The 26,201-nt window shown below is 38.2% G+C and overlaps 1 protein-coding gene and 1 long non-coding RNA gene across 17 annotated transcripts in view; one reads left to right on the top strand and one right to left on the bottom strand.

The window, feature by feature from the left end:
* The first annotated feature begins 111 nt into the window (after window positions 1-111).
* Window positions 112-22,863, top strand: LOC308199965. 12 transcript variants are annotated; one of them, XR_013955117.1, is made up of 4 exons: window positions 112-236; window positions 622-1,015; window positions 1,596-1,694; window positions 2,441-2,594. It is a non-coding gene; the product is annotated as an uncharacterized lncRNA (long non-coding RNA). The 12 variants fall into 12 exon arrangements; XR_013955106.1 differs by lacking the exon at window positions 2,441-2,594 and adding exons at window positions 19,818-19,889; window positions 20,982-22,863 and having other exon boundaries at window positions 223-1,015; XR_013955110.1 differs by adding an exon at window positions 9,702-11,535 and having other exon boundaries at window positions 223-1,015; window positions 2,441-4,221.
* The window catches only part of LOC308199938 (glypican-5-like), a 433,019-nt gene continuing 416,155 nt past the window's right edge, over window positions 9,338-26,201 (bottom strand). For all 5 annotated transcript variants that reach the window (XM_080604873.1, XM_080604874.1, XM_080604865.1 and 2 more), the window contains one exon: window positions 9,338-17,014. In XM_080604873.1, the coding sequence (XP_080460999.1) occupies window positions 16,812-17,014 (203 nt within the window). In that variant the 3' untranslated portion in view covers window positions 9,338-16,811. The remainder of the gene's footprint in view (window positions 17,015-26,201) is intronic.

The raw sequence follows: 26,201 nt of genomic DNA, 5'->3' as shown, positions 1-26,201 counted from the left end.
CCCCTCCTGTCCCGGGCGAGGGCGCCTCACTCGCTCCGTCCCTCAGGTGAGGACGGGACTCCTCAGGCCCTGCCCTCGGGCCGAAGGGGCCCCAGGGAAGGGCTTGAAGGCGCAAAGCCCCAGGCAGCGGCAGCGTTGGTGTCCTGCACGCGATGAGCAGCAGGCCTTTGAGAGGCCTTTGATTTATAGAACTTAATAGCTCAAAACGCCAAGAAAATCAAAGGAAATCCTTCACGGTATGCTCTGGGGAAGAAGGAAATGAAACCTCTTCAATACAGTGGAAGGGCAACCTGATATTTTTTTTTATGATTTTTTTTTTTTAACTATTAAGCATATTTTTCTCTTTTGCTGTGATCTGTCTTAATTTTGTGTTTGCTTTTCTGCTGGCTCGTGTTTGCTTTTAAGGGAAGCACTGCCCCATTGAAGGCAGCTTCAACAGCTGCCAAGAGAAGCCCAGCTTTGCATGGAAATTTCCCTGTCAATTCCACAGCTGCACCTGTGTGTTAGGGACTGGCAACTTTTTTGGCACTTGGGACAAAGCTAGTGGGTATTTTCAAACCTACTTTTGAGCCCAGAACTGTCAAGTTAAAAAAAAAAAAAAAAAACTTTTTTTTTCTCCAGGTGGCAGTCACTCAAATGAGAGGACTACAGAAATCCGTTCCAAGTTAGGCCCAACTTCCTAAATGTGTTTTTTATAGGGATGTACAGCATTAATAGGGTCTGTACAACTGCTCTATTTAAATTCCTTTTAACTATTCCCATCTCTTTTGATGTTTTTGTGAAATTTTGTGTGAAAAGAACTCAGCAAACTTAGTCCTGGAAATCAGTTTACAAGGTATTTTTCCATTATCATTTTCTGTTCCTGTTTCCTCAGCTAACCTTCTTTTCCCCAGTATTTGTACCTCACTTTGTCCAGTCCTTTTGCCGTTGCTGTCTTAGTTACCTTCTGGTTCTGTGTTCATCATCTCCTATTGTCTCTCAGAAGAGAAAAAACACCGCACGATGCAACTGTTCAGTAAGTTACTTAAAAATAAATTATTTCATTTCTATCTGGGAATAAATCAACTCAACAGCATTGTTTTTTTGTTTGTTTGTTTTTGTTTGTTTTGTTTTGTGTTTTTTTTTTTGTTTTTGTTTGTTTTGTTTTGTGTGTTTTTTTTTTTTTTGTTCTTGTCTTTACCTCTTTAGAGGGGTTATCTCTGCCTTTTGGTAGCAAATGAGAGAGTTTATTGCTGAAGAAGCAACAGATAAACTAATAATATTTATTTTTCATGTTGCCAATGACTGTTCATTAGTGCATCTGGAGAAAGATGAGAAGCAAGATTAAAGGGGTTTGTATACGTGCATCTGCCTTAATATGGAAGTGAGCTTGGTCCAGCTATCTGGCATTAGAATAACTCAGTACAAATTGCTTTAATTAAATACCTAAGTCAAATGTGGATGCTTCCACATAGTAGGGCTGCTTAAAAAGGGAAATACCTGAAGGAAGCTATTAGGAGGGGAAGAGAAACTGAAAGACTAAGGAAGGTTAAACCTCACTAAAGAAACCCTGATAAAATAAATCCTCTCCATCTTTTCCCCTGCTGCACACACAGATGTTTGCCAACCCCAGTGGAACATGACAGATTACAAAGGAATTTCTTCCAGAGGATATCTTCAAAGGATGTTCACAGATGCGTTTTAAAATAAATTGGGTGGGTATTGAATTCACATCATTATATACTGCTCATTTCTTCCTTAGTGGATGACTCTTGGGGATCCCTCTCTCATTAGGTCCCAGACAGGAAAAACACACTTATTAATTAACTGGAGGACTGTCTAATCTGTTTATTTTTATTTTATTATTATGATTATTTTTTCCCATTGATCAATTAGTCATCATCCACAAAGGCCATAAACTCCAAAATGCACCAGTTTTCAGTCTCCCATGGATAGTCTCTCTTTGGTGAAAGCACAGTCATTTTCAAGTGTTCTTTACAAAAGAAAATGTGAGTTAAAGGAGAACTTAAGCCTCCACCTCAGCTGATGAGGTTGTAAGTGTACTCTCAACTTCTGAGTGGAATAATAAGTTTGTTCCTCTGTACAATTTCTGGCGTTATGAAGGTAAGAAAGAAAAGGTGTGAAGCTCAGCAAAGGTCCAAAGCAGTAGTCAGTAGTCTTAAGAGAAAATATTTACCCTTCAATAACATAGGCAAAGAATTCAGTTCATATTTTTCTGAGTATCATGAATATCCTGATAGGATGTGAATTTTCCTTCATATGTAATAATATAATATAAGGTGGAAATAGCAGGAGTAGAATCTGGGAATGCTTTCTTTTGCACTGTAACTGTGATTCTTCTCCAGTGTCAGAATATAACCTCCATTTTGCTCCATAAATGATCTTTTACAACTTGATGCTTAGTTCACTCAGTCTAAACCAAACTTTTCTCAATATCTAGGACAAACAAAGAAAGAAAGATAACTTTAAGCGGTTCGATTACATTCTTATTATTATGATCTGCCCATCTTGCTTTTTTTTTTTTTCCTGCTCCCCTCGAAGATATTTAGAGAGGCTATGCCCAGGGACAAAAAATATGTGGAATTTGGAGCTGGTAAGTTTAAATGAAAGCGTGGAACTGAAGGGAAAAAAATCTTTTATTCTGTTGCTCACTGGAAGGAACATTTTGCTTTCTTTACACTTGCTGTGCATACAGTCTAGGACCCTGCATATGAGCCTGGAATACTATCAAAGTCATAGTGCTCTCCCTCCAGATGGCTTTGTTCATTTCTAGACCTGCCATTAGAAAGGAAAAGGTAGAGAAGACAACAGAGTTCAAAGACAGGTGTTAAATATTGATAAGAGACAGAAGAGGCAAACCTCTCTTGGTGGAGAACTGAAAAAAGATCTACAGCTATTATTTCACTGATGGACTATTTTAAAGATGTAATGATTAATAAATACCATGCAAGAGGTTAATGAGCATCTGCTGTTATTCTTTCTCTGAATACAAGAATTAAAAAAAAATCACTTCTGGAAGATAGCTTGAATCTAGGAGCATGATTTAAAACAGCTGGGCAGTTTAAGATGATAAATGGAAACATAAGTGTTTACAAAGCAAAATAAGAGGGGGATGGGTTCTTGCAATGGTTCAGGGAAAAGTCTGGAACTCTGAAGGGAATATGCACTGTGCAGTGTGGTACAAGGATGTATATTTATTTGCGGGATCCCAGATCCATTGTCAAAGCAAATTGAGAGTACAGAGTTAAATCCTGGAGGTAGAAGAAATGTATCCAATGCATGAGTGATTCCATTTTTCTCCTTTATGTTTTTTGTAATTTTCTCACATCCTTAGTCTTTGCTATTTTCTTTCCTGGGGTAGGTTGTTTTAGACTAGAGGTGGTCCACTAGTCAAATCAGAAATTGTACAGCTTAACTCTTCTCTCATGGGACAAACTGGTAACTTTGAGTAATGCATTTTTTCTTCATTTCTGCTCATCTCTTTAATCACAATTCTTTCCATTTACTGACTTCCCTTCTTTTTAAGCTTTATGCTTATTGATTTTTGAAGATAACCATTAAAGACATGTACTCATTTCCATGTACCGTGAAGTTAGTTTCGGAGTTCTCAAAAGAACATCTGCCGAAGTAATGAGGACTGACAGTTCACTGACCTTTGCTCATGAGACAACACAAAGTGCTGTCTTATACAATCATAAAAGTGAAGCACCTTAGAGTCATTTATTAAATCACTACCTTGCTTTGTTCTCAATAAGCAATGAATTAACCCTTCTTATATCTAGGAGTCGATAATTCAGCCACTGTTAGCTTTTATGCAGCTTCATGTCTCAGTCTGGCTCCCTTAGAAATGCTAGCAGAAATATTCTTTAGTTTTTCTCTGGAGCATGTCCTAGATATGCTGGGGACTAGAAGCCTAGGTACCCACAGGTGAGTGTTCATTGTAGCTGGCCAGTATTAAATGCTCCAAAGTGGTTTGTTCTTTTAGCTCTTTAAATCACAGCCACAAATTATTTCTTGGTCTTTTTTTCAGGAGAACAAAACATGACATTGGCAGCAGTAAGCACTTCCATCTCTTGTCTTAGACTCTATGAGAACCTACAGCCCTTTACACAAAGCAAGAGATGTGCCCAGAAATGTATGCCAAGGAGCTGCCTAGGCAATGAAAGACTGAGGTGTGTCTTAAGCTCTTTCACTGGGACAGAGATCCATATTTTGTAAGTGGTAAGGAATTATGTTCTTCTCTTTGGAATTCACTTTGTGAAACCATCCCTTCTGAGTCTGTTAGATGAGCCAACCTTTCTGATAAAACCGTTACAGAACTGAAAAAAAATGCTGATACATACAGGCTTTTCTGCACATCTAGGTATCTGTAGATGCAAAGAAATAGGTAATAGTACAAAACTGAGGTGACACTGCCCGTTTGTAAGACAAGCCTCATTTCTGGAGAACAGCTGAGCACTGAGGGATAGGAAGGCTCAAGATGATTCCTGGCTGCCAGCATGGAAGAAGGACAAAGATTAAACAACCAAATAGCTGTGCTCTGCATCATTGTGGGGCCACCTTTAACTCTAGTATTAGTAAAATAGTTTTGGGGATCTCCGTTTTTACTTACTGGGACAAGACAGATAGCACTTTGATATCTAGATGTTTCAGTCAGTACATGTTTGAATCTTCCTGTTGTTGGATATGCTGTTAAGTATTGGTCTGAATGAAGCCAATGCCTCGTTTTTTTGTTTGTTTGTTTGTTTTCCCAATGAAGGGAGACTGGATGATAGCAGGCTGCATGAAACAGGAGCAATCATATTCGTATTAGCTCATTTTGCTCTCTGGTAGTATCAATCTTATGCTTTTGACTTGTTTTTCAGACAAAATAAGCTGCCACTCCTAGTTACTTGTGTATCTGTGGGTACGGACATAATCTTGTAGGCAACATTAGAAACTCAGTATTCACCAGTGCATTTACTTCTGCGAATTCCCACTCTGCTTATAAGAAAAGGTCAGGGTAGTTACCACTGTGTAGTAAGTTAACACATACTAATTTTTCTTAATTTGTGTTGATTTTTTTCAGATTTCACCCACAGTAAATATAATTTATTCTTTGCAAGGAGAAAAAAATTAAGGCTCTGGGAGGTTAATGAACTTGTTTGTTCACACTGTTCTAATAGATTACATGCCAGAGTAGGAGCCAAAAACATGAATTCTGATTGTGTTCTGAAATGTACTTGCAATGTAAGAGTACAGTTCCCTGAGGTTCATTTTCCCAGACAGACAATGAACTATGGGTCTCTTCTGAGGTTAATTGGAGTCTCTGTACCCTTCCTTAAATTAAAGAAATGCCCTGAGGAAATTGATGCGCCAAATGTGTCTCAAGAACTTTACATCCAGTTTAAGGTGGAACTCAGAAGGTAAAGTGGTGAGTGGTGACCACAAGCTGAATGCAGCAGCAAAACAGAGCAGTGCATACCAGGTATGCAGGTAACACGCATACATTCCAGGGAAAAGCAAAATCACTGCCATTCTTAGCAGTTTCTTATTCCTGAAAAATCTTGAGGAAATCCGCATTTTATACACAATACAACTAGGGTATTTTCTAGAGCTGCAGACTGAGTTACTCTGTAATGAAGTATTGATTTTGCAGCTAGAAAGGTCTGCTCACTTCTGGCTGAGAAAAGAGAGGACAGACACCTAAACAGTTTGTGCAGTGCAATAAATGGAGCAGGTTCCTGCTGCCCCAGCATTTGCTGGAGTCAACAACTAATGGGTTGTATGAAAAAAAGAAGGCTTTTTTTTTTTTTTTTTTAGGATAGCTCTGAAACTGGAGGGTTGTTTCAAGCCTAATTCATCCTTTTTAAATCCTACTTGGATAAACATTAGCCTAAACCACTAGCATGTTCCAGTGCAAACCCTGAGAGAAAACATGGCCCCCATGAGAGGGTGCTGTTTTTTCCCCAGGGATCAGAGAGAATAATGCCTGCTGAACCGTGGGAGTCAACTCTATAACAGATGAGTTTTGTCTTCTCTGTGGACATTTTCAAGTTCTAGGTGTTATCTTGGACAAACAACTGGGGAGCCAGAAGGCCTTAAATGCTGAGTAGCCACTGTGAGTGAGCAGGGCTCACAGTAGTAGCAGTATACAGTACTGTTACACAGTACACATCTTGTGTAATCTCCTCCTTGCTCTGGCAAACTGCTTTCATCTGTGTGTTGTTTTCTTGAAAACATGGATGATGGGAAAAGTAGTAATCTGTCCTGTCAGACCTAAACCTGTAGGTGCAGGACATGGGTTTCTGTTGCTTTTAGAATTTCTTCTTTCTTGTAAAGTTAATTCTGGGTACACAATCTCCTTGGCATACAATACATGAAAATAAAACTCAGCTCTTCCTTACACAAGCAGGAGTGCTTTCGGTGTGCTCTTTTGAGATGGTTTGTGGTTCATGTTGGGTTCCTGAGTTAATAACGATTTCACAAGCGTACTTTAAAAAAAAAAAAGCTGACTTTCTCAAATGTAAAACTGAAGTGTAGAAAGACTTCCTCCACTAGAGTCTTACTGCTTCTGTTAGTATCATAAAGCTAACCATCAGTCTAGTGAGTCAATGGTTGTATTTGGAGCTACACCATATTGGAACCCCTACAGGACAAGCAAGGTGACATGCTCTCCTTTTTCCCAGGGTTTCGGTATGACACATTCTAGACATATTTCAGAGCCAAACTCATTAAAATCAAAACCAACCAACAACAACAAATATGTCAGGAAAGATTTGGTTTCCTGATGGGAAAAGCAAGACTTTCAGTCAAAGATGAACTCTAATACCACTGTTAGGGAACACTGGTGAGGCATCTCATCAGATCTGATATATTCTGTGTATCTTTGGAAATTAAGTACTGAATCAGGTGAGAAGCAAAGCCTTTTAATAACCTTACAAATTTGAACCGTCAAGGAAGCACTTTTTCTTAACATCTCTGGAAAAAGAAACAACATCCTTTGAAGTGGAGACAGGTTGGATTTCAGAATGAAGCAGTTTCACAGATTTAGACACCTGCTTAATTAGAGGATGAATGCAAAATCCTTAAACTTTAAAAGGTTTTATGAGGCAGCACTTCAGAGAATAAGCATTTCTCTAGCATTGGCAGAGAAGAGCTGCTAGCTATTATCTTTGGAGATGGATCAAAAATGAGTATATTAGCAAAAAGCACTCTACATAGATGGTGAGAAGAGCTGTATGTAATTCCCAAACCTCAAACAGGAAGTGTTTTGAAAGAATCAAGGAAAACTGGAATCATGGGTGCTTTAGGAGCACCACTAAAATCATCATGAAACCAGAAAACAAAATGAGTAAGAAAAAAAATGAAGAAACAGGTAGGTAGATAGCAGGAATACAGTCGTTTAAAGACTTTTATTTTGAATATTTATTTCATAATACTGTTGTGGTTCTACGGTCTTTACCCAGCCCATTTTGGGAATACTAGCAGAACCTCCTAAATATTACCAAAACAGGAGATAAAAGAGATAAGCAGGAAAAAAAGAGCCTTTCTAACAGAACAATGAAAACAAGCTAATGAGAAGTAGCTCTAACAAATGGTTGCAAGAGCTAAGGTCTCTGCTCTGTCACTTAATGAAATGGTAGAGGCACAAGCACTATAATCAGCATCTGATGATAATAATACAAGATTAAATTTTTCTCCTTCAAAAGAAGAGAAACTGCGATGTTCATAACTGACAAGCGATGAAAACAACCAAACAGCAGGGAGTTTCCTTTTTCCAGTATAGTGGCCTATATGAAGACAGAAAAGTAATGCAATCCTAATCAAAACAAAGGGCAAGGCTTTTAATACGGCACATAGTTATTGCAAGACCTCAGTCTTGCTCAGATCTGATTGTTTATGTAGGAATGGAAGTTTTGATGAAATGAGTCCTACCTGTTGTGTGGAGGTATGCTGGCATTTACCCAGGAGACTGCTGCAAGTATTGTGTCTCTTCAATAATATTAAGAGCTCCCAGAAGAGCTTGTAGGCACCTTTACATCTCACTGTATTTATTACAAGAAGAGCAAGAGAGTAGTTGCATGCTGAAGAAATAAACCATTCTTTGCCAGAGTATGGCCAAAGTATTGACTTCTCTAGCAGTAATCAAGGTCTATATCCTTTATTCAGAATGTGACCTGAGCTGATTAAAATCTTATTTAAGATTTTTCCATCTTTCTAACTTACGAAGATGTTGAAAAACACTCAGAAAAAAATACAAAAATTATATTAGAAGACAGCAATTTCCAGCTGTGGATTATTTGTTTTTATTCCCATTCATAGCTCACTGTCCTTTACAAAACACAGTTTCCTTGAACTTTTCAAACTAACCTTGTTCTTCAATGTCTTAAAAGAAGAAATATCAGACTTCTTTTTTAAATTGCCTTTATCATGTTCAATGCTGAAAACAAACTAAAGAAAACCGACAAATTTATTCAATAAAATATAAAGATATATACTGCAAATAAAATGTACTTGGGAAACAGAAATAATTATTATAGCTTGAATACAGCTTAGGGCAAAACCAATATATTTTGGAACTTAAAATACCCAGGATGCAACTAATGTAAAATACAAATGTAAGCAGCCTATTAATTCCTGTAAAATAAAATGAACTAAAAAAGACTAGGAGGCCACAAACTAATTCTTTAAAAATCTAAATGGCAAAGCACGTATTTTGCTGTAATATCTACCCCAGTGTAATGTAAACATTCGTACTATATTAGTTCTGATATTGGAGTACAGTAAATATAGTAAATGGTGGTATGATGCAAGGTATAGTGTGTTGACTTCCATTTTTATTCCAATACTGCCCCATATAATAAAATGGTATACGATAAACATTTCGTATATTATTGCTGCTATGTTACCCTGCTCTCTCATTCAACTATGTTATTTTGGGAATAGGTTTCAACTGTATTGTTCATCCCTAATGTGAAAGCTCAAATATTCCAGTTAAATTCCTTTTCTCATTTTTAATGACACCACCAGCAAACATCTAAATGTTTTCTTCACTGCTTTGTGGACTTGTCAACAGTTTTTTGACTACACATGATTTTAAGCCATATACTGTAGTTTTCCTGAAACAAACAAAAGAGCCAAAGGGGGAGGATATCCTCTTTCACGAGAATTGGACAGACTGTTAGTACTACGTGTACCAAGAACAACTCCAATCAGGGGAATTTGTGTCTCTGTGAAACCCAACATCCCATTTTGGTTTTCTTCCAAGTATGGATGTTTTGCACAGAGTAAAATACAATTTTAAAACAAACAAGAAAACTACCTTCTTTTTGTTCCTACTCAGGAGGAAATTTCCTTTCTTCTCTGTAGAATAACATAAGGTTACAGGAACTCATGAATTTGTCACTGCTAGCCTGGAAAACGCCACGTCATTTTTATCTGAAAATTAATGCAAAAATATATAAGCTTCATCAGAAGCAGAATATGGTTGCTTTCCTTCTCCGCTGCTTAAGTTTCTGTGAAAATATGAAAGCTGCGATCTGTTCTCTCCACCAAGTCTCAGTGAGTTCCTGAGGCCTGTTTAAGACCTGGATCTTACATTTTAACATGAAGCAGAAAAATCAAACTTGATCTGCCTCAAGGCCTGATCTATATCAACAAACCTCTGAGAAAGACTTTCTCCCCTAAAAGATACTCACAGTATGAACATCTCCTCTTAGCCCCCAGATCGTACCAGCTGCTTCTCTTGAAAAGGCCCCTGCCATGCCCCTGGAAATGGAAAATGCCAGAAGACTCACGGCATCCCATGTGTTACGGATTTCCTTTTGAGGCATGATGATACTTATCTGATCAATGGCCCAAGGAATGTAAAACTGTAATGCAAATTTTGTAATCTCTGCAGTTACTCTTGGATTTTCTGCACCTGCAAAAAGATGGGAAGGAATTCACATTCTTGAGCTAGATACTAGGCTGGGGTAAATTTACATAGCTAAACTGAAATCAAAGGAGCTGTGCTCATTTATAGGAGCTGAGTCTGTTGCAACATTTTATACCCACAGAGAAATCTCAAAATCTTTTCGATTTCCTAATTTCATATGTGTGGTGGTTGTAAATATTTCATATTGGCATTCTTGTTAGAACGCTTCAGATCTCGTTTTTAGAAAGATCAAATGATCTTAGTCAATATACTCTGCATTTAAATAGAAAATTAGTGTTTACCTCAAAGCTTGCTTACAACATTGAAGCAATCTGCTTTAATTTCCACTACTTGAGCCTTGACACTTCACCACAGAAATGCTTTGGATAGTCCCTAATTAATTAAACTTCCTAGTTCTATATGCATATACAGAAGTGGGAGAGTTACATTAGGATCTATATTCTTGATGTCCCCTTGCTTTCGTTTTCATTACAGAATACACTACAAATCTGGGATAGGTTACTAAATTATGCAAGAGAGGTATCTGACTATTTCCATTTGAAATGCATTAAAAATGCCAGCACCTATTCTAGATGTAATAGCCTAAGAGCCTAGCCTACCTCGTAAACACGGAAGACATATGAAAACATGTTCTTCTATTCACCTGGAAAGTAAATTTTACAACTGTGTATTTATAAAGAGTTCATGAAACTAGCAATGCATTTATTTTTCAAATGAAATGTCCATAGCCTGTAGAATAATTCAGACAGGTGCTAATTAGGTGTACAGAAAGGCCACTGAGGATAATTTATATATCTCCCTGCAAAAGAAAAAATGAATAAATGTTAATTGCTTATATTATGCAACAAATGATTTTTTAGAATGGCACTAAATTAGCTGCAAATATTATAATTACAAAGTAGTGGGTAATTTACTAAAGATTAATTGAAATGATTAAGTGCAAACGGCATAATTTTGCAAGGTAATATTAATGCATTTTGCACAGAAATGAAAAAAAAACCCTCAGTGGTTGTTACTGGCTATTTAATGAAGTACTTTACATGCCTCATGAAAGCATCAGTAGCCTCTCTCTTGTGTGCCCTTCTCTAAAAAGGGTGTTATATTTTTGCAGTGAAAATCATTGTAGTGTTGATAATAATTAGAATGTGTAAACCAGCCTGTTATAAAGACAGACCTGAACTCAATTACATAGGAGTGACACAAAAATATTGTTGCACAGTCTGTGTCCAGCAGCCTTTTCTGAAAGCTGAAGCAACTGTGAATATTTACTATATAAGAACTTAAGCAACTGCAAACACTGTTTAAATACATTCCTCATAACCAGCCAAAGGACACATGCTTTAAGCAAGATTTCAAAATACTACTACATAGCAATAGTTTAAATTCATTTTCCTGAATTCAGTGCAGCAGTTTCTTGCATACAGGCTTCATATTGTGCTGTACGTAGTGCAAGGGAATGGGGCTGAATCTGGAGAGAAGAAAGGGTCTTGAAAAATTGTTTTGGTCCAGAATGGGTTTCTTATTTAGGCTTATTCTCTATTTCAAATGCAGGATACTTTTCTGAGTTTATCATCTATTTATTACAATCCTTTGGTCAATATTTATTTTTTGTGGCTTAATATTTAATACAACTCAAATGTTGTTCCTTAGAGAGTGACAAAGCAAACCAGAGAACAATTCCAGGCTTCAGGGGCAACAGGAGTTACGACATTATCACGTTCTTTTTAACTGAGGCATGCCGCAGCTATAATGACATTGACTGTCACATCCTTCAATTTTCATTAATGCACGTGCCCTATGTCATTAAAAACAACACTGTGAATAGTGAAATGCTGTAAATGAAAATAATTGTCTCAAATGCTTTTGGCTAGCTGTAATGTGAGCACTTCTGATATCATGCTGGTCAATGTGCAAGATACATTTTAGGAAAGGCTGAGGGAGCTGTGTCTCTTTAGTTTGGAGAAGAGGAGACTGAGGGGTGACCTTATAAATGTTTATAAATATACTCGGTGACATCCAATGATAGGACAAGGGGCAATGGGTGCAAGCTGGAACATAGGAGGTTCCACTTAAATATGAGACAAAATTTTTTACAGTGAGGGTGACAGAGCACTGGAACAGGCTGCCCAGGGGGGTTGTGGAGTCTTCTCTGGAGACATTCAAAACCCGCCTGGACATGTTCCTGTGTGACCTGATCTAGGTGTTCCTGCTCCAGCAGGGGGATTGGACTAGATGATCTGTCACGGTCCCTTCTAATCCCTAACATTATGTGATTCTGTGAATGTCTCCTATATATACAGACCCATATGCAGAGAGATGAAGAAAGATTGTGCATTAATTACTTCCCACTTAAAAAATTGGCTGAAATCCCTTTGAACCCACGTTAGTTAGGAATTTTTGACCGTAATTTTAGCTAAGCCTTAAAATCTGCTAAATATGAAGACCCCCAGTCAGCAACATAAGGACTTTCTGGATTGTTTTCCTACTCAGTATCTTACTTTAATGTGCTTCAGCTCCTTTCACTCGAACAGGTCTTGCTTAAACCTAATCATGTGCAGTATTGAATAAGAACGGTTCAGTAAATCTGTGCAAAAAGGCTCATCTAACATTAAAAAGAAGACTGCACACAGCATCATTAGGACAATATTGAGAAGACCCATACAGCATAAGAGAGTCAAACTGAAAAATTATGATATGTGTTACAGTCCTGGTAACAAAATAAAATAGGGATATATTAAATACAGATCTGATTTAAGAGATCAAAGAGATGTGAATCTCATAGCCAGATACCCATACCCAGAGCCTGTGAAGTAAATGCAGCTGGACATAATTATTTGTGTTGCTCTATCAAGCTCTGACAGATATTTATACCTCAAAAGGTTCATTACTGTGTGAGAGATCAGAATCAACAGTTCTTTACACAATGACAGAGTACCTGGTTCAGGACAGGACATAACACTGGCAACAGGCAAGCCAGAAAAAAAAATCAAGGCTGAAAACAAGATGCCAGTTTTTGTAGAGCACATGAATTGCAAAGAAAGTGCAATTCATAGCAGGTGTCTGTGAAGTTGCCTTAAGATGCAGTCTAGGTTCTCCTGCTGCTCTTTGCCTGTCCAGTCTCTGTGCACAAACATGGAGAGGTGTAAAAGCTGTTGAAAATTAGAGGGGAACACTCAGCTCAGGGCCTTGGAAAACACAGCGGGAGGTTGCCATGCAATGGCAACACTGCAGCCACAGGTGCTTTTGTCCATCTGTGTTCACTTTTCTCCCTGATACTTCCATAGCCAGGAAGGAGAACAGTGATACACAAACCACTTGAACCTCTCACATGAACCTGGTGTAACATGTTGCCCAAAGAACAGCGAGACACTAGGAACTGACTGTATGTCCATGGCAACTTTGTCTTATTTGTTAAGAAGCCTACATTGCTATCAAGAGAAAATTATAGATTGTTTTTACTTACAAATGCATGTCAGCAGTTACTTTCCAACGCTGGCATTCAGAAATGCTGGCACAGCAAAATATTAAAAGAAAGTCATAGCAAAACAATAAACATTCAAAAAGCAGTGGCTAAATAAAATTCATAACTGTTAGGCAAAGCTACAGCAATGCTCTTAGACTGGTGTGTTATTTTACGTTGAGATTACACAGACAAGTTCAAAAGTATTTTGAATTTAGACCTTTGAAATTACTGAGAATTACAGTCTTTGATATCAAACTAAGATTTTGCCAAATAGGCATCTTGATCATTCAAAAAGAAATGCTTCCTGTTTGACACAGGAACTTTATTTTGCCTTTGCTAGTACACATTTTTTTTGTTTGATGGAAAATACTCTTTTTTATATGTATGTAACTGATCCTGAGAAAAATAACAAACTATCAGTAAAAATATACTGCATGGCTCTTTACAGCTGCACCATTTCTGATGCACGTTATGAACAGATTTCATGCCAGCTTGGCCAGAACTCTTCTTACCGTGTAAAAGTACATCAGCGTGAAATGCATTAATAGCTGTTGAATCCTCTGTTCTGTGCCTATTAAAGTATTGACTCCAACAAAATAAATTGATGAATCTACCTCATCCCACTGTTTGAATTTGTTCTAGTTTTGTCACAGCAACTTGAAAAGGGTTGTCTTGTTTAGCTTCAGAGATGAATGCTACATCATAAAAATACTAACCAACCCCAAAATTCAAACACTCAATTTTTCACATTTTTTTGATTAGCTATATTAAAGGTTTAGCAACAGCAAAAAGTTCCCTGGGTGAGTTATTCCATACACACTTACTTTCAGGGTTTCTGCACTTGCCCTGCTACAGCTAAATACTAGGATAGCTGCATCACTGGTCTGAGCTAAAACCACAGAACTTTTAAAGGAAAGACCTCAAAAAGACATGCAAGTTCCAGGTATTCAAGTTCCCACTCTGCAGGTGTGAAGAAGAGAAAAGGCCAAGCTGCCCAGCAGAAATCTGTTAGCTTCAGAGCTCAACCCTGAAACCACACCTCTATCCACAGGAATCCTGATGGAGACTTAAGTGTGCAAATGCCAATGTGTGTGCCCGAATAACAATGATAGTATCTCAGTTATGAGAATACTAAATTAGGGGTCAGGTTCACAAGCATGAAAAACCTTTGAATTTCTTCAGTGAAGCCACAGTGATCAGTATTACCTGAGGAGCTGGTGACATGTTAGCACCAGAGGTACATTTCTGTGTGCGCACAGAGACCAAACTGTCTAACAGCAGCCGTTGCAACCGACCCTTTAAGACGGCAGGAATGATATTGTCCTTTCATAGTACAAATGACATGACTTGCACACCCCCTCAGGTAAAAGTGCACTTTTCCAAAGGGCACTGAAAATGAATACAAGTTGCACTTTTAATTATGGTTCAATAGACTGGTGCAGCTCAAAACTCCGGAAAGTACAGGATAGACATTTTTGTACCTTTGGGAAAACTGATTTACATTGATATGATTTGGAAAACACTATGTAGTGATAATAATATCCTTTCCATTTTGAAAAATCAGAACTCAAAGTATTTCATGTTAGCATAAGTATCTTCTTCCATTTTATCTCCTTGTTCCAACGTGAAAGTTGAATTATTTTAGAAAACTTAGCTCTTTTCATTTTAGAGACAACTCTTTCACAGCTGGATGGTTCTGATCACACTTTTATGTCTGTAAATATGAACTCATAGCCCAAATTAAAAACAAAACTGAAGCTCCACCTCTGCAAATATATTTAGACATGTTCACTAATGCTATCTGAAAACATACAAATATAGCGAGTCTTTGTCCACTTATTGTATACTTGTCTTGTATTATTGCCACTTTATAAAATGGCACACAGTAATACTGGCACATGGCACTTTTTTTGAATCAGCATGTCTTTCATAATCAAAGCTGCCAATAAAATGCCTGAAGCTGTAAGATACAGGGTTCTTTCTTCTGACTGACAATGGCTGTGTGGCTCCAAGTATCAAAAGTGGTGTTTTACAAAAAACAAAGGTAAATGTTTTACATTAAATCTTATAAAACTGTACATAATAATAGTCTACAACATGAAAATGGCCATTAAACTGTTGTAATAGTTATGAAATGTAGTACGTATAACAATTATAATGCTTCATAAATTTATCATTAATCACCGTATTCATACAGTTGTGTTTGTATATATATATCCAGTGGCACTGTAAACATAGTTGTAAAACACATTAACTCTTAACCCATTAGAAGTTATGATAGTACTTTTCATCTGAAAAGTTAAAATGTATCAATGTATCATTAATTTTTAAAAAAATAGCCTTCTAATATAATGCATATTTTGGCATTTTCTAGGATAGCAATCATGATGAGACATTATAGAGAATGTTCTAGATTTGATTGCTTTACATTTACAACTATCATGATACAAAATTTTAAACATTAAATGTAATTAAATAATACAGAGCTTATGAAACAGATGATTTGAGAGATCCTCAATGCACAAAATCTAGTTTGTGTGTAATGGGAGTTCCTGGTAACTTACATCTCTGGGACCTTTATGGAAAATTTAAGTCATTTTCTCTTTAACATCACATATGCAAAGTTTGAACTGAATTATCATTTTTTTTGCTCTGTACAAAACCGCATTCAACTTCACAAAACATTATTATGCTTGTATTTCCTGTTGCTGGACATGGATCCAGTAAGCCTTTAGAGCATATGCTTAAGCATTTGGTAATGGCATTTTGTAGGGCAGGGAAACTCACTATCTATCTCTCAGTAAACGAAGTGTTTCTAATTTTTTCCATGGTTAAGGCAACTATACTGATATATTAGACACACCATATGCTTTTATGTTGCTTCCTACAATCTAAACAGTAAGAGTGAAAAGTTTCAAACATGCTTTGATCTTCTTGACCACTTAGGAATTTCATCAAGCTGGTAAGAGTACTTCACTTTAACATGGTTTACAACTGTAGACATAGCTTATTAGCTGCTCCTTGGAGAAATAATGTATATATTGGCTTAAATTTGAATACTCACCATTCATTTAATTTATCAGAAAAAATTAAACAAAACCAGCCAGTGCGATTCCAGTGAACAAAACTGAGAAAAACAGTAACACACACACAATTTTTGTGTTCTCAGTTATTTCTACCCCATAACTTAAGCTACTCAGACTTCTGTCATCATTCCCTCTGTATCCTGGGTAGGCTTTGTCAGAAGCTATCTTCAGACGCTGTAAGTGATGACACTTCCTATCTGCCAACCCCAGCAGATTGTTTAATATTTATTCTAACATATCGCATAAACTAGAGAGCCATTTAACTTTGTTTTCTGTGGGTAAGGCTGTAGGTATAAATGACAGTGAACAGAAATGCTTGTGCAGTGGCTGCATTGCAATGCAGCTACAGAGGACAATGCCACAGAACTGCTAGTGCTGTTAAAATAACAAGTGAGCAACTCATGGCTGGATTGCTCCCGCTTCCAGTTACACTGTGTTTAGAAGATGACTTGACAGTGCTTGTGGTGGTTGTGGTGTCAATCTTTTTCACAGTTGGTTTTGGTTCATTTCTGTTTTCTGGATGGGCTTTCTTGTCCTTGAGTATATCTGAAAACATGAAAGTAAATGTAAGATTAATCACATGTCTTTCAAATAGTGGCTTTAAATCCTGTCTATGGCTAGAACATGTTGTATTCCAGCATGAATAACTGAACCAGTATGGAGAGTGATGGGCACTTATATTAATGTGGCCCAGTGGCTGCAGCGTTTTGCTCAGCACCCACTGTTTTGCTCAGGAAAGTCTTCTCTGGTTGGCCTGCTCTACTTGTAGAAACAGCCGAAACCCGGTTTTAGAACCTGGCTTTCTCTCATTAATAATACATTCGGTTTCACCTGGTATGGGAACTGGCTCATGCTTTAAAACATGATGCTAGGGTTGCCTGGTTTTGTAACATGTCCCAGTGAAATACCTGTCAAGTTGTTGAGTTGCCAACAGTCAACTAACAGTAAACTCGCCAGTTTCTTTTTGCATTGCCTTAACCTTAAGGCAGTACATGACCCCTGGACAGCTTGGCAAGATAGGCCATGGACACAAAGAACCACAGAGGTGTGTCATGTGCCTTATTCATCGACACGGGCAAATAAAGTGGCTACAAAGAGAAAATGCTTTGAGTTTTGTTTCATAGTTTTTCCTAGCAAGTACAAGGATTTTGTTTGTTTGTTTTGCTTTTGAAGTATGGAACGATACTGGTGTTTTTTTCTCTCTTTAAAGATGCATTTTGGGGCAATTTGGGGCATCTTTTATATAAAGGACTAGATTCCTAAGACAGTAGCAGAGTTTCTTTGCAGAAACATGTATGTTTAAGATTAAGAAATGACTGATAAGGGTCTCCAGTTATCTTGACATTCCCAGGCTACTTGCAAGTATTATTGCAATCATATTATTATTGAACCCTTCACTAGCATTGTGGGGAAAATCAGTGCTTCCTCTGATGATGGAATGATCTGTAACAGCATAACCCAGTGCCTGGCAAAAACAAACAAACAAAAAACAAACCAACAAACCAAAAAACAACCAACCAAAAAAACCCCACTACCAACCGACCAAAAAAAACCCCACAACCAACCAACCAAAAAAAAAAATTCTTACCTGGAAGAATTTAAAAATTAACAATAATTGTTCAGGTCCAAGCTTACAGGATTTTGTGTGATACTAATGAATGCAATGCATATACACACAGAAAGCAAATGACATAGGTTTGTAGTGCAAATTCAACAACAGTCCAATCTTAAAATAAAAATTCTGAATCACTGAAGTAAGTTCCTGACAGAAACTGGAAAGACTGAAAGTATTCCAGAAATGTAGATGCAATCTGAGATCATTGTCTGCATGTCAGTATTTCTGACCAGCCACCAATAAACCCACTTGATAATAAAAATGAACTATTGTATTGAGAAAGCACGCGTTGTTCTTGCCAGTATAAACTGTAAAAGAAATGTAATGAATTCCTCCATTTTATCATAATATCAACATTAATTCCAGAGGAACCTGTGATTCCTAGACCTGATTCAAGGCTGACTGCAAAGAAAGGACACTGGCTGGCAAGGAATACAGTGGGAAAAGGACAGTCTGCTGCTGCACTCAAAATTCATTATGGCAAACTGCAGACACAGTTTCTCTTCATTCCCAACTTGCGATGGAGCTAACAGGAGGGGGAGAAAAAGCATGCTATAAATGTTTAGAAAATATCAGTATTCTGAGGACGCTTAAAGAAAAATGGACAACCTTCAGATTGTCATTAAAGTAAATTAAGAATAAATCATGGAAATAGGTGTGTTCTGACACTGCCGAGACTCCTTTCCATCACTGTCATTCTCCTTTTCGACTGCGGTAAATGCACTATTTCTCTGCTGCCTCTTATATCATCCCAGCCTGCTGACTTCAGCTCTCTGGGGCCAGCTGATTAAATTAAGACCTCACTCAGGTAAATCTATTCCCCTCTTTCACTTGGCCATGTCCAGCATTGTAACTTGATTGGCCTCTATAAATCGGGCAGACTGAAATGTATTAATTCATTTATTTTCTTAATATTGGCTTAACCAAAAATCTAAGGTAGGATTTAATACTATCAGAGAGGTTGTTGGTTTTTAAAAGCTTTCCTCCCAGTGACTGCTAAACGCACTACATAACAAGCGTTAAATAATACATTAGAAAATTCCGCCTTTATCCATGGGAAGGACTAAATTCTGAGATCTTTGACTTTACAGTGGAGTACTGGCCATGATGTTATTCATGGCCAATTCTAATTTAGGACTTAACTGTGCAAAACTGGTATTTTATTTCAAATGCTCTGTTTTCTCTCTTCTTAAAATTAAATAAATAAAAATAGCCTCAGTCTTAATTCAGTTCAAGATCTTTTTCAATCTTATATTTAGTTTTTTAAATGCAAATTTCAGCGGTGTAAAAATTTCATGTTTATTTTTCCAGTTTGCTGAGCGTTCCAGTTGCTTACTCACTCCAGGGTTTTGGCAGAGAGACTCAAGAGTTAAATGAGTTTTTCTCTCAAATCTTTTTCTCAGAGTCGGGGATGGTTATGTTCAGTCTACTACTGACATTCAAAAGGCAAAAAATAAAAATAAAAAAACCAGTGAATATGCTAAAAAAAAAGTGTGAAGACTAGCATAGAAATGAAACTCCAGTCTCAACAAAGCAGACCCCAGATGTTCAATACACATGAATCAACCCCCAAATCATGACTTCATAAAACCAAACAGAGCCCACAACTTCTGTTGACTACTGGTCTGTTCTAGTATTTACCTTCTGTGTTTTGAAGCTATATGGTTTACAACTAAAAGCTTTCTCCACCACCAGAAATTTTCTTCCCATCATCATTCCTTCTTTCCTTTCCAGAAATGGTGGAGTTTAAATCTTTGAAGACTTAGCTAACCTCAGGCTGATGTACATGACGACCTTTGGATCCTGGTATATGATTATTCTACACTGTTACTTTTCTAATGTGATATATTTATTATTTCAGTATATAGTTATTATTACATTCATTATGAAAAAAAATAAATCTGTGTTATACTAAATAGCGATGGTAATGCAGCCACTGTAGCAGCTACTGTGCTGTGCCCTTAATCCAGGCTTCCAGTGTGAATACTCAAATCCTGCCAGAAGGGTTACACAGTGAAGGCAGCTGACTGCCCGAGCACCCTTTGTGAACAGCCTTTTGGGACTCTTGCCAAGGATTAGGTCTGTTGGGGTCATGGAAGATTGCCCTGAGTCCCCTTAGGCACCATGGTTCCTGTAAGTGCAGAGAACAGCACCCTGAGTTCAGAAGATTGAGTCCACTTCCTTAGCTGAACTTTCATACATGTTAACTGCAGTTAAATTCACATCTTGACAACATAAACAAAGCACATAATGAAAATTACTTGACCTCGATGTTTAGAGCATTTAGGATTATCTTCACCTCAAAGATCTAACCGCAGATTGCTACCCAGTAATGCATGTGCCCCTTGGATGGCACTAAACTTCTCATAAATACTTACGTGGATCAATACCATTCCTCAGAGAGACTAGCCAGGATAAAAGGGAGAGTCAAACCTGTCATTGCCATCTAATTTAGGAACACAAAACCTCCCCTACAGTGAGGGCTCAGCATGCCTTTCAAAGGTGTTTGGTGCATCACACATTAAAGCACACCTTAATCTTAGCCAGTAATGACACAGGGGAAAAATAATGTGTTTATTCTTTTTTTAGGTTATCAGGTTATCTGACACAAGTTCAAACCATATTGGCAGCCCAGATGTTAGTTACCCTCCTTAGTGTAAACCTTTGGCAGTTTGCTGCCCTGGTTCTGGCAGAAGTTATCAAAGATGTAACTATTGATCGGTGTACTGGCATGCTATTGCTCTGTAATGAACAGCATCAGTAAGGCCTACTTAAATGTCTGTAGAGGTTTCCTATTGTCCTGCCAAGGGATGAAATTCATCTGCTTAACAAAACACCCTTTTCCAGTTTTGCCCTTCTCTTAACCCGAGTTCTTTCTCTGTGATTGCAACCCATCAGTGTGACAAGGAGTGTTCCCCTAAAAAATCTGCCAGTGCCACTGAACAACGCTCAACAATATCTCCACTGGAGTGATGGGGAAATGTCAGGACTCTCTGGACAGGCCACCACTGCTACCAGCACTGAGGAAGAGAAGGAGACAAAGATGGGAGGGAAGGGCAGCTGAGCGGAGTGATCTCATGCAGGGGGAAGCTGGATTACCTTTTGGGAAGCTATGGATCATCACACCAGGCAAATGTACGTATCGTCACAAGTGTGCAACCCCGGTGAGGGTATTTTGAATAAACACAAAACAGATTTGCCAGACTAGTCCTGTAAATAAACGTTCTTCCTAGGCTTTCATGCAAACATTGTGCTTTGAAAAGCCTGAATGTCAGCATCTATGATGGCATATTAATGCCCTGGTCTTGAATGTCTCATCAAGGTTGTAATGAGACTGACACCACAGGTCTGCAGTGGACTGGTCAGTCCCTGCATTTACTCTCCATGTTGTACCTCAGTTGCTTGATAAGTTTCACTTCGATCATCGGCTTGGTTTTGGCTGACAGCTTTGGGAGAAAATTAAAGCAAGGTGCAACTCGGTGGAACAGGCTCTTAGATTACAGTAGATGCTGCAGTGTTATTATTAGCTTTTTATCACCTCTGGTAGCAAAAGCTGAAATTACTTTTACATATTCAAAGCAAGGAACACTGAAATTGCAAAACAATGCTGTCACCATGAAATGTAACAATTTCCAAATCATCTATTATCTTGACATTAAGACCAGCACTAACTACTTCCAGTTATAGCTGCAACAGCCATGGAAACAGAGACACTGTGGAAACAGGAACAGGAGAACTCCCAATGTGTGATGAACTCACGACACAACTCCCAAAATTTGGGGCCTGCCACTACCCACTATATAACATGAGTCAAGATTACAGGGATTAATCAACCTGTTCCATTTTAGTTATGCAATCTTTCTGTTTCTCTTTTTAGGGAGCATGTAACTGGAAGAGAAGTTGGCTTAGGGAGAGCAGTTATAAATCAGGGCTCAGATTGTCTGTGTCCAGTTTTTAATTCTGCAGTAAGCTCAGTGCGATCTTTGGCAGATTACTTCCTCCTGAAGGACAACAAGCGAACTACTTTATTTTGTACACACTGCATTCTGAATTTAAGTTCTTCAGCGTGAGAAGAACCACAGCCACTCTCCTCAAGAAATAACACTGGCTGGGATTTTCAGGAATTGCTATTATAAAAAAAGTCAAATGTAACAAAGAAAAAAATGCAATAAAGAAAAGCCAGGAACAACTGCAAGACAATTTGAAGTATCTGGTGCCTGGAAGCCACAATTATGTTGAATGACAACTCCTTCCCCCATACCAAACAATCTGTTGTCTATATACATTCAAATGCAAAATATAAATAAATATAAATGTATATAGAATTACACATGATCTCAGCTGTACTAGTGTAAGGAAACCTGTCACTGTATTTGTTTGGCTTTTGATATACAGCTGCCATAGCAAACCCTGCATGATTTTCATGAGCCACAATAAAATTCTATTAGTTCTGAGAGCTGGAAAGTAAACCCACACGTATAACCGCCTCAGCCCCTGCAATGGTAAATGTCAAAATGAAACAATCCATCTTTTCCTTGGGAAGAAATAATCTAACCTAACAAACCTTGTGTGATTCAGCAATAGTTCCATTAATCAGTCAGTCACTCGCTAGAAAAGGTTTCGTCATTTTGTTTATATTAATACAGGACTTATTCAAATTCAGACAAGCTGAAAGTATAGGCTTAAAACATGCCAAACATCTTTTACATTTCCTGGAAACATCTGTTTTTAGTCTAGTCCTAGGCACATGTTTGTGGTTGTATGTTTAAGCTTGTTTAGTTTGCCAGATACCTTGTACGTACTGCAGCACAGCTGACATGATATCCTGAAACACAGCATGGAAGTATCTGTAAAACATGATGTTCCCAGTAAATCTGTTGAACTTTTGTTGTAACTTTCTTGTAATGAAAGAAACAACTAAAAAGCTCTGTGACAGCCTCCTGCCATCGCTGTATGGTGCAATTAATTAGTTAAGTTTAGAAATTCTGTACATGCCTCACTGGTAGTATCCAGAAGACTGAGAGCGATCCTGACACTGCATGCCTCACATGCTCAAACCTCCTATTAAACTTAATGGGAGTTTGGGGGGATGAGAGGAATGCAGGATTGACCTTTATGGTTAAAGATGAATGTGCGCTCTAGACTTCAAAGATTAGGTACCCCTGCCAGTCTGGAGTGTGCAAGTGATCAGCACGCCAAGTGCCGAAGGCATCTGCTAAATATCACACCACAGCTCAAAGCTGTGTAATTAAGAAAAATATAAACTGGCTCAAGGAAGAAAAATATTAGTAATAATTGAAAATGCTTTGGCTGTTGCTTTTGTCCTGATGATCTCATTAGTTTTGGTTACAGAAACAGTTCTCACACTGGCTGACGTGGGGCATGCTTTGTTTGTGTTCTCATTCTACCCACATCTTTCCCAGTTAACTTTTATTGCTCAACACAAAGGTCAAATCGAAAGCTTAATTAACTTGTATATGGGGAAACTATAAACTTATTTTAGAAGGGAGTACAAAAACATTTAAGGCCATCCCATCTCCTCTCCCCCAGACACTCCTCATTTTCTTGAGAAGAACAAGAGCGTGTGTTGTTGGCATCCTTTCCCTTAAGGGGAAACTGCACCTTTTCTTGCTTGAAAATTTACACGTTACGAATATCCAGCCTTTTCATAAGCTGGTAATTGTATTTCCAATTGACATTTGTAACCAGGATTTTAATTTAGCTTCGCAGCTCTAAGCAGACAAAGCTCCATTTTATAAAAAGGTTTGATATCATCTTATGCTAGCAGCAGTGTAAGCTTCAACTTACAGCGAGGATCTGAACTTCATCTGCTTAACTTTAAACAAAGGTTGTACCACCGAAATAAATACTGTTACCCACCTGCTTGAAATTAGGCATATGTCTCAGCCCCGAGGCCTAAAACTGAACAGCAGTTTCTCTCTCAGCTGAAAAAACTCACATATCATACAAGCACCCTTTACAGTTTTTCCATGCCAAAGATGAGAAGATAGTCACACAGCTTGAGAGGACGGTCAGGTCTGAGTATGCTACAACCTGTAGACCAGCAATGCCAGTCCACAAAAGGCCTAGGCCTATGTGTGACAATTTTGCTGCCACTGAGATTCATGATTCATGAGATGAAAGCTCCTGTTCAGCCACTGTCTCGTCCTAGGGGCACAATTCCATGGATGCTTCAGTTTCCATCTCCAAAAGACCTATGACATTAAGGTTTCTGCAGCTGACTATGCGGGCAGGCCCTGGGGAGCTGTGAGCCCCGCGGTCCCGTGCCAGAGGTGGAGGAAGGCCTGCAGCGCTCCTCTCCTCTGCCAGGCCCTGTCAGTGTGGGCTCACAGGACCACACCAGAAGCTAAGAGCAGACATCTGCCAACAAGGGCAGCAGTTAAAATGTTGACAGAAGGTAGCTAGGCTCAGATCCTTCCCGTGGCTGGTTTACGAGGGGTGCTTGAACCCAGGTCTCTCATGCCTTATCCTGTCACCTTTGAGACAGGTGTCTCCAAGTGAAGCAGGCTCTGCTACATGTTCTAAGCACTTGGGTCTACCCTGAGAGCAAACTGGACTGACATACACTGGAAAGAGCTACTCAAATTAATACTTAATATCGGTACTCAACAAATTAAGACAGCAAAAACAGAAGAGATGATAGAAACTGCTCCATGCTGCTTAGTGAGGTCCATGTGTCTCCCTCCACAAGGAGATGCCAAGAGGGCAGAGAGATGGGCTGCTATCTGTTCAGGCCACAATGCTCTCCCATTTTAGCATAAGCAAGTGTCGTATCTGTAAGGCATGGGCAGAGGAAAAAAAATGACAGAAGAGTTCCCCACCCCCAAAGAACTCAGTGACGCATGGCCCTTTTAACTCACAGCTGCCTCTGAGAGGCAGAATGGACTCAACACATGCATTTCAAGCAGCCTGACTAAATCCCTGAATATAATAACCACAAACAAGGCATCAACTTCCAGCATGGCAGTCACGAAAAACCAACCACAAATATTTCTAAAAGACATCTGAAAGGTTCTTCTCTCCCTGCAAACACAATGCTGTTATCGTTCCTCACTCTTTAAAAGCCAGTGAAAATTTTCCGGTTATTTCCATTGTTACTTCCATTGCTCCCTAAAAACTTGGACAGACGTGATTCCTGCCACAAGATTTTTAAATCACTGGAACCCAATTTCCTTCATACTAATGATGGTGTCAGTGAGAATTTCAAGTGTTTTCTGTATGTCTGTTATTTTTTTTAGCAACTTTATACTAGCAATCTTTTTAAGAGGTTCTGATAGGATATAATCATAATTGACATTTAATTACACAATAAACACTGAAATTATATCAATCCGTGTATCATCTGATTTCTTTTAATGTGGATGACAAAAAAGATTAGCTGTAATGCCAACAGATAGTTCTGGTCCTTAAATACATCAGTAGGAAACATTTGTTTATTGAATCTTGCCAGCCTTTCATTTCAGTGAGAATTGAAATGAAAAGAAACTGTGGCATGATATTATCCGAGATTAATCATTTTAGACCTAATATCAAAAGCAGTAAAGGAAAACATCACAACATTAGACTTGCGTTGGCTCTAGTATGGGAAGTTTAAATTAGTCGTTTCTCCTGCTCTAATCTGGCAAATACTCAGCATGCATATCCTCTATTTCACATTGCTAGGTTTATCCGGCCAACCAGAACCCCAGCTCTATCACAGCCGACAGTTATTGACAGAGAGGATGATTAGAGCCATTACTCTACTGAATATCTGTAGCAAGAAGAACATGTTTCATGGAAAAAATACTGAGCAGCTTAAAAGCATTATCTTACTAATAGCATGCAGTGAAACTGATGAACCCTTATCACATTCAGCAGGATGAAGAATACCCAAATCAACACAAATGTAATGGAGATACACAACTGAGCTTAAAAAAATAAACATTTCTAATAAAATGTCTTACAAAATGGAGTCCATTAGCATATGCGGAAGACTATGCTCAGTCTGTGTTCAGGCTGTGCAGCAAATTAAAGGAAGGAAATTCCTGTCCAGGGCAGGCAATAATTTCATTCCCAAATTCTGTCCTGATTTAATGGGAGACATCTACATCAAAGCTA

The sequence above is a fragment of the Anser brachyrhynchus genome (assembly GCF_964034855.1).
Source record: "Anser brachyrhynchus genome assembly, chromosome: 9".
Classification (NCBI taxonomy): Eukaryota; Metazoa; Chordata; class Aves; order Anseriformes; family Anatidae; genus Anser; species Anser brachyrhynchus.
Note: the sequence above shows the minus strand (reverse complement) of the source record. Positions and strands in the feature narration are given on the sequence as shown.